The 14,093-nt window shown below is 39.4% G+C and overlaps 2 protein-coding genes across 4 annotated transcripts in view; one reads left to right on the top strand and one right to left on the bottom strand.

Moving 5' to 3' along the window:
- The window catches only part of MYLK4 (myosin light chain kinase family member 4), a 143,919-nt gene that overhangs the window by 3,633 nt on the left and 126,193 nt on the right, over positions 1 to 14,093 (top strand). The gene's annotated exons all lie outside the window — the stretch shown is intronic.
- The window catches only part of WRNIP1 (WRN helicase interacting protein 1), a 120,695-nt gene that overhangs the window by 100,789 nt on the left and 5,813 nt on the right, over positions 1 to 14,093 (bottom strand). For all 3 annotated transcript variants that reach the window (XM_063451796.1, XM_063451797.1, XM_063451798.1), the window contains one exon: positions 4,742 to 4,933. In XM_063451796.1, coding sequence (XP_063307866.1) covers positions 4,742 to 4,933 — 192 coding nt within the window. The remainder of the gene's footprint in view (positions 1 to 4,741; positions 4,934 to 14,093) is intronic.

The following is a 14,093-nucleotide window of genomic DNA, read 5'->3' as shown; positions in this document are numbered from 1 at the left end:
GTTATCCCAGCAGACTTCAACAACCTCTTGTAATTAATCTCCACTATTTTATCCATATTATCCGACATTCATACGCCTAAATATTCGAAGCTACCGTTAGCATCCAAAAAAAACATACGTTTTGAGAAATTCATTTATCCATTTTTTGTCACAGTTTTTAAACATCACTATGGTTTTCTCTATATTTATCTTATAATTTGAGACATTACTATATTCTTCTATTTCCTTCATCAGATTCTTAATTGACTCAGCTGGATCTGTAAGACTTAGAATGGTATCATCGGCATACATACTTATTTTCAACTCTCTGTCAGGGGAAGGTACTCCCCGAATATTAGGATTATTTCTTATTCTAACAGCCAAGGCTTCCATAGATAAAATATATAGAATGGGTGACAGCGGGCACCCTTGACGAGTGCCTTTTTTTAAGGGAAACCATTCTGAGCATATATCTATACCCACCACCCTAGCCATCGGATTCTGATAAATAGAACCAATTGCTGACAACATCCGACCATCTATACCCACTGCCTTCAGCACCCCCATCATAAATCCCCATTTCTTCTAAGTTTCTATGGAACTGCAATGTTTTACATTGCAGCACTAGGTGCAAAAGGGATACTGTACCCAGACCACTTCAATTAGCTGTGCCTACTGTGTCCCTTTAAAATGTATGCCAGTTCATAAAGTATGCAAAGTATTAATTACTGTGGTAAAATATAGATTGTTCACATAAAGGTCTGCATTTGATTACAGGAATTTGTAGGCACCATAACCACTTCAACTGTTCAAAGTATTTATTTATTTATTTATTATTGGCATTTATATAGCGCCAACATATTCCATAGCGTTTTACAAGATTATAAGAGAGGGAGATTTAAACAATAAATGAGACAATTATAAAAACTTACAGGAAAAATAGGTTGAAGAGGACACTACTCAAATAAGCTTAAAGTGTAGAGGAGGTGGGGTATAAAACACAATAGTACAGGAGATGGCAATCAAACAAGGTGGTAGTGAAGCAAAGCTGGAGGAGAGAGTAGAGTGCTGCCCTTCAGGAGAGAGCAAGGGACAGGTATGTAAGGTAGAGCTTATTCTGGGAGGTCATACGCTTTCCTGAAGAGATGGGTTTTAAGGCACTTCTTAAATGATTGAAGACTAGGGGAGAGTATAATGATGGCAGGCAGGCTATTCCAAAGGAAAGGAGCCGCCTGCAAAAAGTCCTGCAAGCGTGAGTTGGTGGTTGTCCTGTAACTCTGCTAAACCGTTTACCGTTTTAAGTTTTATAATGGTGGGTCACTAGAATCCTCCCGGCAAAATTTTACTTTTCCCTATACAGTACATAGTGTTAAGCATAATACAGAGATACTCATACATAAAACAAGCTGGGCACAACATAAAGATACATATACAATACACGAGCTGAGAACAATACAGAGATAACCATACTACAAACAGAGCTGAGAAAAAAAAAGAGAGATATAATACACAGAGCTTGGCACAATACAAAGATACCTATACAATACACAGTGCTGTGTAGACTACAGATATAACCATATAACAGGGAGAGCGGAGTAAAAAACAGAGAAAGAACGCACAGAGTTCAGCACAATAAGGAGAAAGCAATAACTATCCCACTTAGCCAAGATCACTGTGATGGATTACACAGAGCTGCAATACAGATACAGAAAGTACATCTATATAATGCTCCAGCTCCGTCTCTCTCTCTAAGTCTATCTTCCTAGCCTTTTCTTAGCTCTTCATGATCTCAACTTCAGTTATAGTGCTTCTACTATAACTTTAGCTTTCCATTAAATATTGCTGCTGTAATGAAACATGTCAGCCACTCTATCACAGTGTGCACTTGGTTAAAGCATCAATATACTGATAAGACTCAAAACATGTCAACTACTCCTAACTCACTACTATCTCTCAGCACACTGTGTACACAGGTTTGAAGCTGCAGAATACTGATGGACTCAGTGGTGTATGTTGGATTTGTTCTGCCCTAGGCATGACAGAACTATGGCACCCACTAATTATAATTAACCCCACCCTTTCCTGCCAAGGCCACACCTCTTCCTGTTAAAGACCAACACTTTTTCACTGACAGACACATACTGACACACCCATTCACGGACAAGCAAACACTCTCAGATACACTGACATACACATTGATTTGAAACAATCTTACAGACACACACACTCACAGACACACACACTCACTGACAGACACACTTTCCCCCAACAGATATACAGACACACTTTCCCCCAACAGATATACAGACACACTTTCCCCCAACAGATATACAGACACACTTTCCCCCAACAGATATACAGACACACTTTCCTCCAACACTCACAAATTGTAAAAAATATTATTTAAATCCACCCAGCCTCCCTACTTTTGGGAGAGCTGGGTGGATTTTTTACCCTGGGATCCATTGGGACTGCGGGCAAGCGGGCGTGCAGGCAAGAAGACAGGTGGGTGCACAGCGAGTAGGCAGCAAGAGTGATGCCGGTGCCGAACCAACTTTATATTTCGTCTCCCAGCATTACTGCGGGGCGCACGAGGGAGCCAAGCAGGAAGAGCTCACAGATCACTTGTGAAGAACTCTGCACCAACTTTATCATCTTCAGCTTAAGTTCCAACTGAAGTAAATAAAACTTTAAGTTAGTTAGCATAAAAGCTAAATGGTTTGTGATTTGATATTGACAGGTTAGTGGCAGCAATTCACTAAAAAGCCCCATTGTAAGCAATTAAGCAGCCCAACATTGCCCATTTAGGACTGGCATCTTTCTGATGACGTTGCAGTTCTTAACACATTTCTAACAGCACTCTCAGATGCATGCATACATCTGCCCACTCTATAATCAAATATTGGCCTAACCTGGGAAAGGATTTATGAACATGTTACAACCAACAGGCCCTTTCATTTGTGTGTGCTTGTGTTTTCTGATTTCCGTAGTGACTTGGCTAGTTCTCAGTTTACTCTGATTTCTGTTTTGCTGATCCTAGCGAAGAGTTTGTTTCTATTTATGAAATTAGTAACCACTTGGCTGATATTCATATTCTGACTCTCAGGATTACTGTTAACCCCTTCTATCTGTAAGGGCCAGTAATTAATCTTCACAATTTTTTCACTTATATCTGCATTTTGGGATGACATTTTATATGTCTGACTCTCCTGACATTTCAGCCTTCAAATGGGCCTTTCACAAGCCTTCACAAAGGCTCATTTGAGGCCCGAAACATTGTTGTGCTTAGTTACTAAATAAAGAAACAAAAGAACAGTCCCCCTGATGAGCCTGTGTGTTCGGCGAAACGCGTGTCGGGGCTCCTGATATTTTGATCCTGATTGGTGTGATTTCTTGTCATTGCCGTGCTACTTTACACGCAGCTATTATTGCTACACCCAGGATTCCTGGACCTTTTTCACTGTAGCTTGATAACCATAGACTACAGACTATCAAGACTTTTTTTAGTGTACTAGCCTAGCACAGTTACTAGCATTACTGATAGGTGCCCACGAAGGCACAGATTAGGGCATTAGCTCTTTATGTAGATAGTTATTTCTTATATATTTACTGACTAGATACAGGTGCCCTTGAAGGCACAGTTCAGGATTTCTACCTACTCTATTATTGTGTGCCAACTAAGGGACATATCTGTTGCTATAAGGATTGGGACACCCAGACACCCTTTCTCAACAGTGAGATTCTGCAAGGCTGGTACCAGATCTGACCTTTATTATATGTTTTCTGTGTAGGGGCATCTATTTAGATAATTGTTCCCATATATAACTCTCTGTTACCATACAGCAGATTATACTAGCCCCATTCACATTGGGGCACTACCTGGTGGGCTGTATATATCGGATCTATTTATGGAATCCAAATAGATATCGTTAGATTGCACTGATACATTATATATATTTTTGCTACTTTTGCAATTGTATCGGGCACACTACAGCTACCATTTTCTGGTGTGCTGTACACATCAGATCTATTTTTTCAATCGAAATAGATACTGTTAGATTGCACTGATACACCATATTCTCGCTACTTTTGCTATCGTATCGTGCACTCTGTACAGCCACCACTTTGGGGACATATCTACTTCACCTTTTATGGTGACCTGTGCCCCCGTCTTTTGTCTACTTATTTTTTGTCCTTTCACTTCCCGTTTGTACATACTCCTCACCCAGTATTTTTAAGTCCATTACTGTGGCAGTGGTGACCATTGACCTTGTTATTATCAATGTGCGTTTGTAGATTTATTTAATAAAAGGATTTTATTGATTTTCTTTGACATTACACAGGGACAGAACTGTTCTTTTGTTTCTTTGCATTTACCAATTTAGGGTTATCCCCTTATCTGTCCCTATTATTTCTCCTACACCTATATAGGGCCCACCTCCCCTACTAGTTACTAAACAAGTTTGCCTATTTGAGGAAACTAATGGGTGTGCCCAAGCTTATTTTGAACAAATAGTCTCAAAACAATGTTACCAATGCAGTTTTAACATATGGAGTTATGTAAGCTGTTTTTTTTAACTGTAATATTATCCATGATTAGGTGAATCTAGATCTGATTACATTTCTTTTGTATTTCTTAGAATAGCCTCAATTTACTAAGAATATTATAAATGTCATAATACCACTGATATATTTAGCATAGCTGTAAAAGTCCTTAAAGTTTTAATGCACATAAATGGCATTATATAAAAGAAGTACATACCTGCTGCGTCTTATTGAAGCGATGAATCTCATCCACAAAAAGGATCGTTTTCCTCTTGCAAAACCTTTGTTCATTTTGGGCTTGTTTAATGACTTCTCGAACATCATTTGTCGAAGCACTTGTTGCCGATAATGTCACAAATCGAATGTTGTTGTTCTTGGCATTCTTGGCAATAATATGAGCGAGAGTGGTCTAAACAGGAAATAAATTTACTATGTTTACAATGGTACTAATGGAAGAAACAGTATTAAGATTCATGATTTTTTTCTTATATTTATTAATAATCACCCAGTTGTTCTATTACTATCCCTATAGACTGCAAATAAAAAAAATAAATAAAAAATAAAAGTATATTAATAATATATTATACATTTTTAAAAAAATAACTTATTTATCTTTCAGGTATACATACACCCACATCACCTAGTTTGTGCACATGGTTGCACAAGCTTCGGTCATTCTCTACATCGGCAGCATGTGAGCTGTTGGTTGATGAAGAGACCTTGTTTACGTAGTGAGGAATTTGTTTTCCAAAATATATTATAAAGGATACAAACAACGTAAAAGAGATGAAAAAGAGGTGAAGCGCACAAAGTGATCATAGTTACCTCCTGTTATATAATAAAATACCTATATGATATCAAAGAAAAACAAAACAGTGCAGTATATCAAAATAAAACCTTAAAAGGGAAGATTATTGGAAAAACTCGACCTTTAGAGCCTTTATGAGTCAGCTCTAAAGTGTGCAGGCATCAAGTAACCTTTTGCAGATAAAATTTGCTTCGGTTATTTAGGGCTCAACAAAAGTTTTTTTTTCCTTCAGGAAAGAGTGCCCACCTTGGTTACTAGCCTAAAAATTTACCTGATGTAAGTTTTGTCAATATTTTGCCTCACCATTTATTTAAGGGACACTGAATGAAAAATAACCGATATAACATTCTCTGTTTTCCAGTCGGGTGATATTCAAGTGGTTTGGAGAAAGTTTAAAAAAATAAAGTCCACAGGATTCCCTAGCACTAAAAAGCCCACCTCTCTGTATGTGATATCATAATAACAAAGTTTACTTCCTCATTATAATAATGAGGAAGCATTATAGCAATTTGACAGTTCCTTTAATTTCTTGCTTGAGTAGTTTGAATCTGCCAGAAAGGAATCTGGAACTTACAAAATTGTGTGCAAGATAAAAACCAAACAAAATAAACCACCAAGACCTTTCGGACAAATGTATAAAATAAATAAATAAATAAATAAACTTGTTTTGGGTGTTCTTGCATATATATTTGAGAGTTTATATACATAATTTGTGAAGCATTTGTTGATGAAAAAATGGATACATTAAATTGTTCAGAGTTTCATCAATAACAGAAAATGAACTGTAATTACATTACAGCTTAATGAAGTTGTTCTGGTGTCTATAGCATGTCCCTGTAGGCATTTTAATGGAATTACAGTAATTTCAGTGGAAAGGCAGTGTTTACATTACTGCCTAGGAACACCTCTAGTGGCAGAGGTGTTCAAGGCATTTAACCCCTTAAGGACCAAACCTCTGGAATAAAAGGGAATCGTGACATGTCACACATGTCATGTGTCCTTAAGGGGTTAAATGAGGAGATGCGGATTGGAGCAGTGCGAAATTTTGCTGCGCATGTGCAGTAGCCTTCCAATGAATTTCATACAAGAAAGCATTGGACTGACTGAGACCATCAAATTGCTATAAGTCATGGCACAAAAGAAAGGGCACATAGAGTGCTAGCTAAAAGATCTAAACTTCTACGTCGGATTGTAAAAGGAAGCAGTTTAAAATCATTTAGCAATATGTTCAGTAGTTGTCATGGATATCACCTAACAGTACCAGTTCCAAATACTAACAGATTTACAGAGGGGACACCTTGCCCAACAGTTAATACAGGGCCCCGGTACATAGGTAATCAACACATATGATTTTATGAGGTAATTATAACATATGAATTACACAACAACAATAGTTCACCCTAACTACCTAAAGAGACCTTGCGCTGAAAATGTATGTCCTCTCGGGACCTTCAGTTAGAAGCCAATGGAAATTGCACTTGTGGTCTAAAGAGAATATTTCAAGAGACCCTATCCTGTGTAAACTGCTTCTTCTGAAACAATTTCTTGAATCCTCCAAGGGAATCTTCAATGCTGCACAGAATCCTGAGGTCCTTTTCTATAGAGGTTCACAAAAAGAAGTCCACGGTGAAAAGGAAATTATATGATACCTGACAAGAGGCAGCTATGTTTAAAAATAAATAGTCTTTACATTCACTGTACAAATACTTGTGAAATCAGAGTATTTTCTTTGGGGGGGGTTACATGTTTTGCTTATTTTAGAACATATAGACAGGGAGAAAAGATTAAAAAGAAACCAAAACATATGGTTTTAAAAGAAACCAATGTCATCAGCAATGTTTAAAGGGATATGATTACTTGGACAGTGTAGGTTTTTAAGCGCTAGGTTATCCTGTTTTCATTCTCTGAAAACTGTACTGAAAATTTTAAGATTTCCCACAATTGAAAGCAATGCAGGCTTATAACATCATGATATATTGGTCTGACTGGGAAATGCACATAAAATGTCCAAAGGTTATAAGGGATGTCTATTAACACCGCCAACGCTGCTTTAATCTGAACAGTGATACAAGGAGCAGTAAAAGATTGTTGCGAATAGCGGAGATATGCTGCAGGATGGAATTACGTTCAGTGCATTGAGACTGAAAGTCCTCTGCTCTCAACTGATCTTGTTCCGGTCCTCAAAAAGTACATAGCAACACCTGTTATCATTTCTCTGGTTTATTTGGGTCTCTTAAGAGTCTTCTTATCTACGTCTTTAAACCCTCAGAAATTATTGAAAGAGCCACAAGAATTTTGGTGTCTTGGCTCTAGAGCAACAGCTGATGATAATTAAATTTCAGAGAAGGTGTTAATAAGAAATAATCTGAACAGCCAGACATATTCTTTCAGTGGCATCTGCAATATGCAGATCTGCAGCAGGCAGTCTTTGCAGAAACCGCTAAGAATGTTAGAAATGTACTGTAACGGATCGCCTGGCACCCCGACTGGGTACCTCCGTTTGACTGATGCTCCTAGTGCTTCCCGAGGGCTCCAAGCACTCCACTAGACACCATAACCACCGCAGATCCTACGAACCGCCGCAGCTTGGTTGGGGTCTCGCCATCGTCCACCCACTCTGGACCCAGGACCAGGATCCAGCTTCCAGTAGGTAGACCTCTTTTGAAATCGAGAGAGCAGGAACAGGAACAGCTCTTACAACAGCTAGCAATTATACTCTGGAGAGTATAGTGATTATAGCAATCCCCAAAGTGTAGTTTTCCAATCCCCCAAACATGAGCCAAGACTTCATGAAGGGTAGAACAAGTCTCAGGCTTTATTGGTACAGGTTTGCTTATATACACAATTCCTCAGGCCAGAGGCACACCCCCTGGACCTGATGGAACACAGGCACACAATCCATCCCCTCTGCCTGTGATACAATTAACAAAGACAATGGGCTAACTCAACTAACTCTAAACAGAAAAAAACATACATTTTTACAAACCCCAAAATACAACATATCCCCACAAAAGTCACATCCCCTGATAGCCCCGATCTGGGTGAACAACATATCAAAAAATCACCTAGATCGGTTCAGGGGTTCAGGAATTTCCTGGAAGTCTTATTTTTGCCCCACCGTGCACATGGTCCCATGCCCAAAACAGCTCCATGCACTCAACGACAATACACCGCTGGAAAATTTAAGATGGCCGTCGCCACATGTTTGAATCTGTTCCAGTTAAAAGTCCAAGAGGCAGAAGCAGTACTTTTGAACATGGGTTATCACAGGGCCCATAGTCCCAGGGTAGGAGGCTGGCAAACAGGCCCCTCCAAAAACCATTGGAAAGTGGATTTTGTCACAGTAAAGTTCTCCACAAAAAAATAAAAACCTCAAAACAGCAGAAGTCACACATTTGATATATGATTAAAACTGGATACATAGTGGAGAAGTGTGTAAATAATGTCTCCAAGAGGGTCCTACAGACATTACAATAGACTACAAGAGCAAATGTCAATAGTTAAATAAATTTCCCCAGAACGTCAAAGATGGTATCAATTGTGAATTATGTGTCTTATAATAAATTATTTTTTTTAAAGTAGCATTATCGCAAATGTTTCAATAATGTTAGGACCACTATAGGCACCCAGACCACTTCAGCTTAATGAAGTAGTCTGGGTGCCAGTTCGATCTAGGGTTAACCCTGCAGCTGTAAACATAGCAGTTTCAGAGAAACTGCTATGTTTACATATGGGTTAATCCAGCCTCTAGTGGCTGTCTCATTGACAGTCGCTAGAGGCACTTCCGCGCTTCTCACTTTGATTTTCACAGTGAGAAGACGCCAGCGTCCATAGGAAAGCATTCAGACGATGACGTCCGAAGGAGGAGGAGAGTAGCCAGCGCTAAGGGAGCCCGGCGCTGGAGAAAGGTACGATTTTAACCCCTTCCTCCCCCTTCAGCCCGATGGGTGGGGGGGACCTATTAATACTAAAGTGCCAGGAAAACGAGTTTGTTTTTCTGGCACTATAGTGGCCCTTTAAGGCAGCACAGGGACAATGGGATTGGTGAAAAGCAGCAGTTACTTGCACATGCTGTGTTTAATTCATCCTCGTGTATCGTGTCCATTATGGATATAACATAAGAGGAACTAGCAAGAACAGACAGTGGGATGTTCTAAGTCTTTACCAAGTACTAAATAAACAAACCCACTAACAGACCTAGTGCCCTTAGAGAAACTGCTCTATCATTGATAGGTTAAAAGGCCTTAATTAATTTAGAGCAATAAAAGAAAAACTATAATTGTATTAATCTCTAATGAGGCAATAACTAAAAAAAAATCTAAACAAATGTGAATAATCAAGTGTTACAAAAAAACAACAACTAATAAATAAAAATGAAAAAATAATAAGTGGTTAAAATAGGACCAACCGTTGTATCAATTAGATCTAAACAGTACAGAAGGAGACTGGTATTTTATATAATGTTACAAATCATTACAACAAAGTTGCTTGTCTGTCTGATACTGAATTGGATCTTAATCTGTGGGGTATATTGGTAAAGGTTAGTGCTTGATTATGGGAAAGATAGAGAGCATCATCCTGAGAAAGGTCATAAGTGACTTAAGGTAGAGGTGTCTCGAGTTACCCATGTAAATATCAAACATATATATACCCTTTGAGGATCATAGGTAGGTACATAAAAATAAAATTAAAGAGATATTTAGGGAAGTTTGTAGCAGCAAACCCCAGAGTGAATGTTGAATCAACCGGGAAGCTAGAAGTGAAATTACAAAGTTAATAAACTCTTCCCCAATTATAATATCCTAGTGAATAATGTTCCCATCAAATTATATCTATATGTAGCAATGTGTAGTGAGCTGTTAAGGGTAACTCACTCAGTGGTATATGCCGCTAAGGGTAGGGGTCTATTGGTATGCAATAGAATTGCCAAATTCGTCAGGAGCCCAAAGTAATGGCCATAAGATCAGGATTCCAACTAGGCAGCTAGAGCAACAAAAAAATAACTCCCTTCCCCCAAGTTAAGAGCTAGTGCTCAATATATTAAGTAACCTCTTCTCCCCTGCCGCCGTCAGTTCCCCAGTGGAGTGGAATGTGCATGCGCAGCAAGAGCCACGTGCTCATTCAAACAGTCCATAGAAAAGCATTTATCAATGCTTTCCTATAGACGTTCTGCACGCTGGATGCGAATTTTGCATCCAGCATTGCAGAAGCGCCTCTAGAGGTTGGATTAACCCTGCTATGTAAACATAGTTTCTCTGAAACTGTTATGTTTACATCTGAAGGGTTAAAACCTGGGGGACCTGGCACCCAGACCACTTAATCGAGCTGAAGTGGTCTGGGTGACTATATTGTCCCTTTAACAGAAGCATGGCTGAATTAAAAAATTAAAAAAACATTTTCCTCATAGAGATCAACATACATTGTACATGTTCCCCACCACCAGGGCCTACCATACTTAATTTTGTCAAGTCACCAATTATTTCAACAAGTATTCAATAGCCCATGGCTATTTTTTTTCTATGATACCCATCATCTTGTCTTTCTCATCTGCTACCTTTTGTCTCAACACATATTTCCCTTTAGAATGTAAGCTCACAATGGAGCTTAACTCAAGCAGAGAGGGCTCGGGGCAACAGCAAGAATGTTGTTGTTGTGAGGTGGGCCTCCATGGATCATACATCAATTAAACAATGAGAGAGATGGTCGTGGGGTACACTTAGGAAACTGTCCTTGCGGCAGCAAGGAGTATAAAGTTGGCGCGGTGTCTCTTACTGAGATGTAGTGCAGAGCAGCTCTGCATGACCCCAGGTAAGATATTAACCCCTTAACACCTTAAGGACGGAGTCAACAGTACACGTTCTGATCAAAACAAAATGTAAACAAAAACTGGAATTTGCACTATATGTCCGTTCAACCATAATTCACCTCTTTCATATTAAGTGCACCCACACTTATTATATATCATTTTGTTCAGGAGAAACAGGGCTTTAATTTCTCATGAACTATTCTTATATGAAATAAAATTCATTATGAATAAAAAAAACTGAAAAATTAAGATTTTAAAAATAATTTGAAGTTCCGCCTGCCATTTTAGCTGTACATATCATAATACTATTCGCTTTTACTGCAATAAAATGCACATATTTGTATTCAGCAATGTCTCACGAGTAAAAATAGTACCCCCCATTAACAGGTTTTACGGTGTTTTGTAAAGTTACAGGGTAAAATATTGCACATTTCCTTTCATTTTTTTTTTTTATTGAAATTTGTCAGTTTAGTAATGTTACCTTTGAGACCGTATGGTAGCACAGGAATGAGAATTACACCCACGATGGCATACTATTTGCAAAAGTAGACAACCCAAGGTATTGCAAGTGGCGTATGTCCAGTCTTTTTTAGTAGCCACTTAGTCACAAACACTGGCCAAAGTTAGCGTTCATATTTGTTTTAGTGTTAAAAAAGCATTAAACTAATATTTGGCAAGTGTTTGTGACTAAGTGGCTACTAAAAAAAGACTAAACATACCCCACATTATAAAGGGTCTTAAATAGTAAAAATTACTTAAAAAGCGAGTCACATGACTGGTGTAATCATAGGTGGCAGTGTGTGGAGAAAGCGAGCGATGTTGCAGACTCGCGCATCTAACAACTAAATTTCAACATGCCATGCACACTTGTATTCCACGCGAATCATGTGACTCGCTTAATCCAAGCATTTCTAAGCTCCTACACCTCGTTTTTAAGTAATTTTAACTACATAAGACCCTGTATAATGTCATTATTAATGTAAACCTTATTTTCATTTATACAATATGTGATGTATGACTCTTATTCTATTGGCTATTGACAAAATTATGTTTTTTTGGCACCATTTTTTAAATTTATTGTGTACCTATATATACTCCTATCAGCCAGGTTGTTAATTTTATCCCATTTTCAAAAAGCCCTAGTGGCGAAAAGCGTAATAGTTTTATTATTTGTGTATTTTATCTAATTAAAAGGTTTTTTGGTTACTATTTTGTGCCAACTATCTTTTTACACACATTCTCTATTTTTTACCTGGCTTTTTATCAATCTTCTCGATTTTATCGCGTGCTTACAAGTTTATCCAAGGTGGGGATCATACCACCAACACTGTTACCATAGTGCAGATAACCTGCACTATACTTGAGAGTACATTTTAATTTTTATGCTAATTCTATACCCAGTTATAACAGAGAGCACTATTCGCTGTTTTTATATATCCCTTTCCTGAGACATGGACATCATTACCTCCAGAAGACAATCATCCATATATCCGTAAGCAGGTATCATACCGCTGTACGCCTGTCATAACTGAGCTGGCTATAGCTCTTCTAAATGTGAGTCAAATATATATACCGTATATACTCGAGTATAAGCCGAGTTTTTCAGCACATTTTTTGTGCTGAAAAACCCCAACTCGGCTTATACTCGAGTCAATAGTCTGTATTATGGCAATTTGCATTGCCATAATACAGACTGGGGGCCGTCCGTTCAGCTCTTCTGTCAGCTCACACTGTAAGTCTCGCGAGAGCCGCGGCTCTCGCGAGACTTACACTGGGAGCTGACCGAGGTGCTGAACGGACGGCGCGGAGGAGGAGAGAGCTGACAGGAGCTGCAGGACAGGTAAGTTACAGCTCTGCCAGCCCCCCTTTCCCCCCCCCACTGAACTGCCAATGCTGGACCACCAGGGAAGGAGAGCCCCCCTCCCTGCCATGTATCAAGCAGGGAGGGGGGGGGGTGAATAAAATATATAGTAATAATAAAAAAAAATATAATAACTAAATTTAATAATAACTAATAAAAAATAATAATTAATTTAAATAATAATAAAAAATAATAATAATTAAATTAAATAAAAAATAATAATAAAAAAAAATTAAAATAATAAAAAAAAAATTGCCCACCCCCCACCAAGGCTCTGCAACGTACACACACGCTGCACTCGTACACACACGCTGCACTCGTACACTCACGCTGCACTCGTACACTCACGCTGCACTCGTACACTCACGCTGCACTCGTACACTCACGCTGCACTCGTACACTCACGCTGCACTCGTACACTCACGCTGCACTCGTACACTCACGCTGCACTCGTACACTCACGCTGCACTCATACACTCACGCTGCACTCATACACTCACGCTGCACTCATACACTCACGCTGCACTCATACACTCACGCTGCACTCATACACTCACGCTGCACTCATACACTCACGCTGCACTCATACACTCACGCTGCACTCATACACTCACGCTGCACTCATACACTCACGCTGCACTCATACACTCACGCTGCACTCATACACTCACGCTGCACTCATACACTCACGCTGCACTCATACACTCACGCTGCACTCATACACTCACGCTGCACTCATACACTCACGCTGCACTCATACACTCACGCTGCACTCATACACTCACGCTGCACTCATACACTCACGCTGCACTCATACACTCACGCTGCACTCATACACTCACGCTGCACTCATACACTCACGCTGCACTCATACACTCACGCTGCACTCATACACTCACGCTGCACTCATACACTCACGCTGCACTCATACACTCACGCCGCACTCATACACTCACGCCGCACTCATACACTCACGCCGCACTCATACACTCACGCCGCACTCATACACTCACGCCGCACTCATACACTCACGCTGCACTCATACACTCACGCTGCACTCATACACTCACGCTGCATTCATACACTCACACTGC

The sequence above is a fragment of the Pelobates fuscus genome, chromosome 4, assembly GCF_036172605.1.
Source record: "Pelobates fuscus isolate aPelFus1 chromosome 4, aPelFus1.pri, whole genome shotgun sequence".
NCBI classification, from domain to species: Eukaryota; Metazoa; Chordata; class Amphibia; order Anura; family Pelobatidae; genus Pelobates; species Pelobates fuscus.
This window is presented reverse-complemented; position numbering and strand designations above follow the sequence as displayed.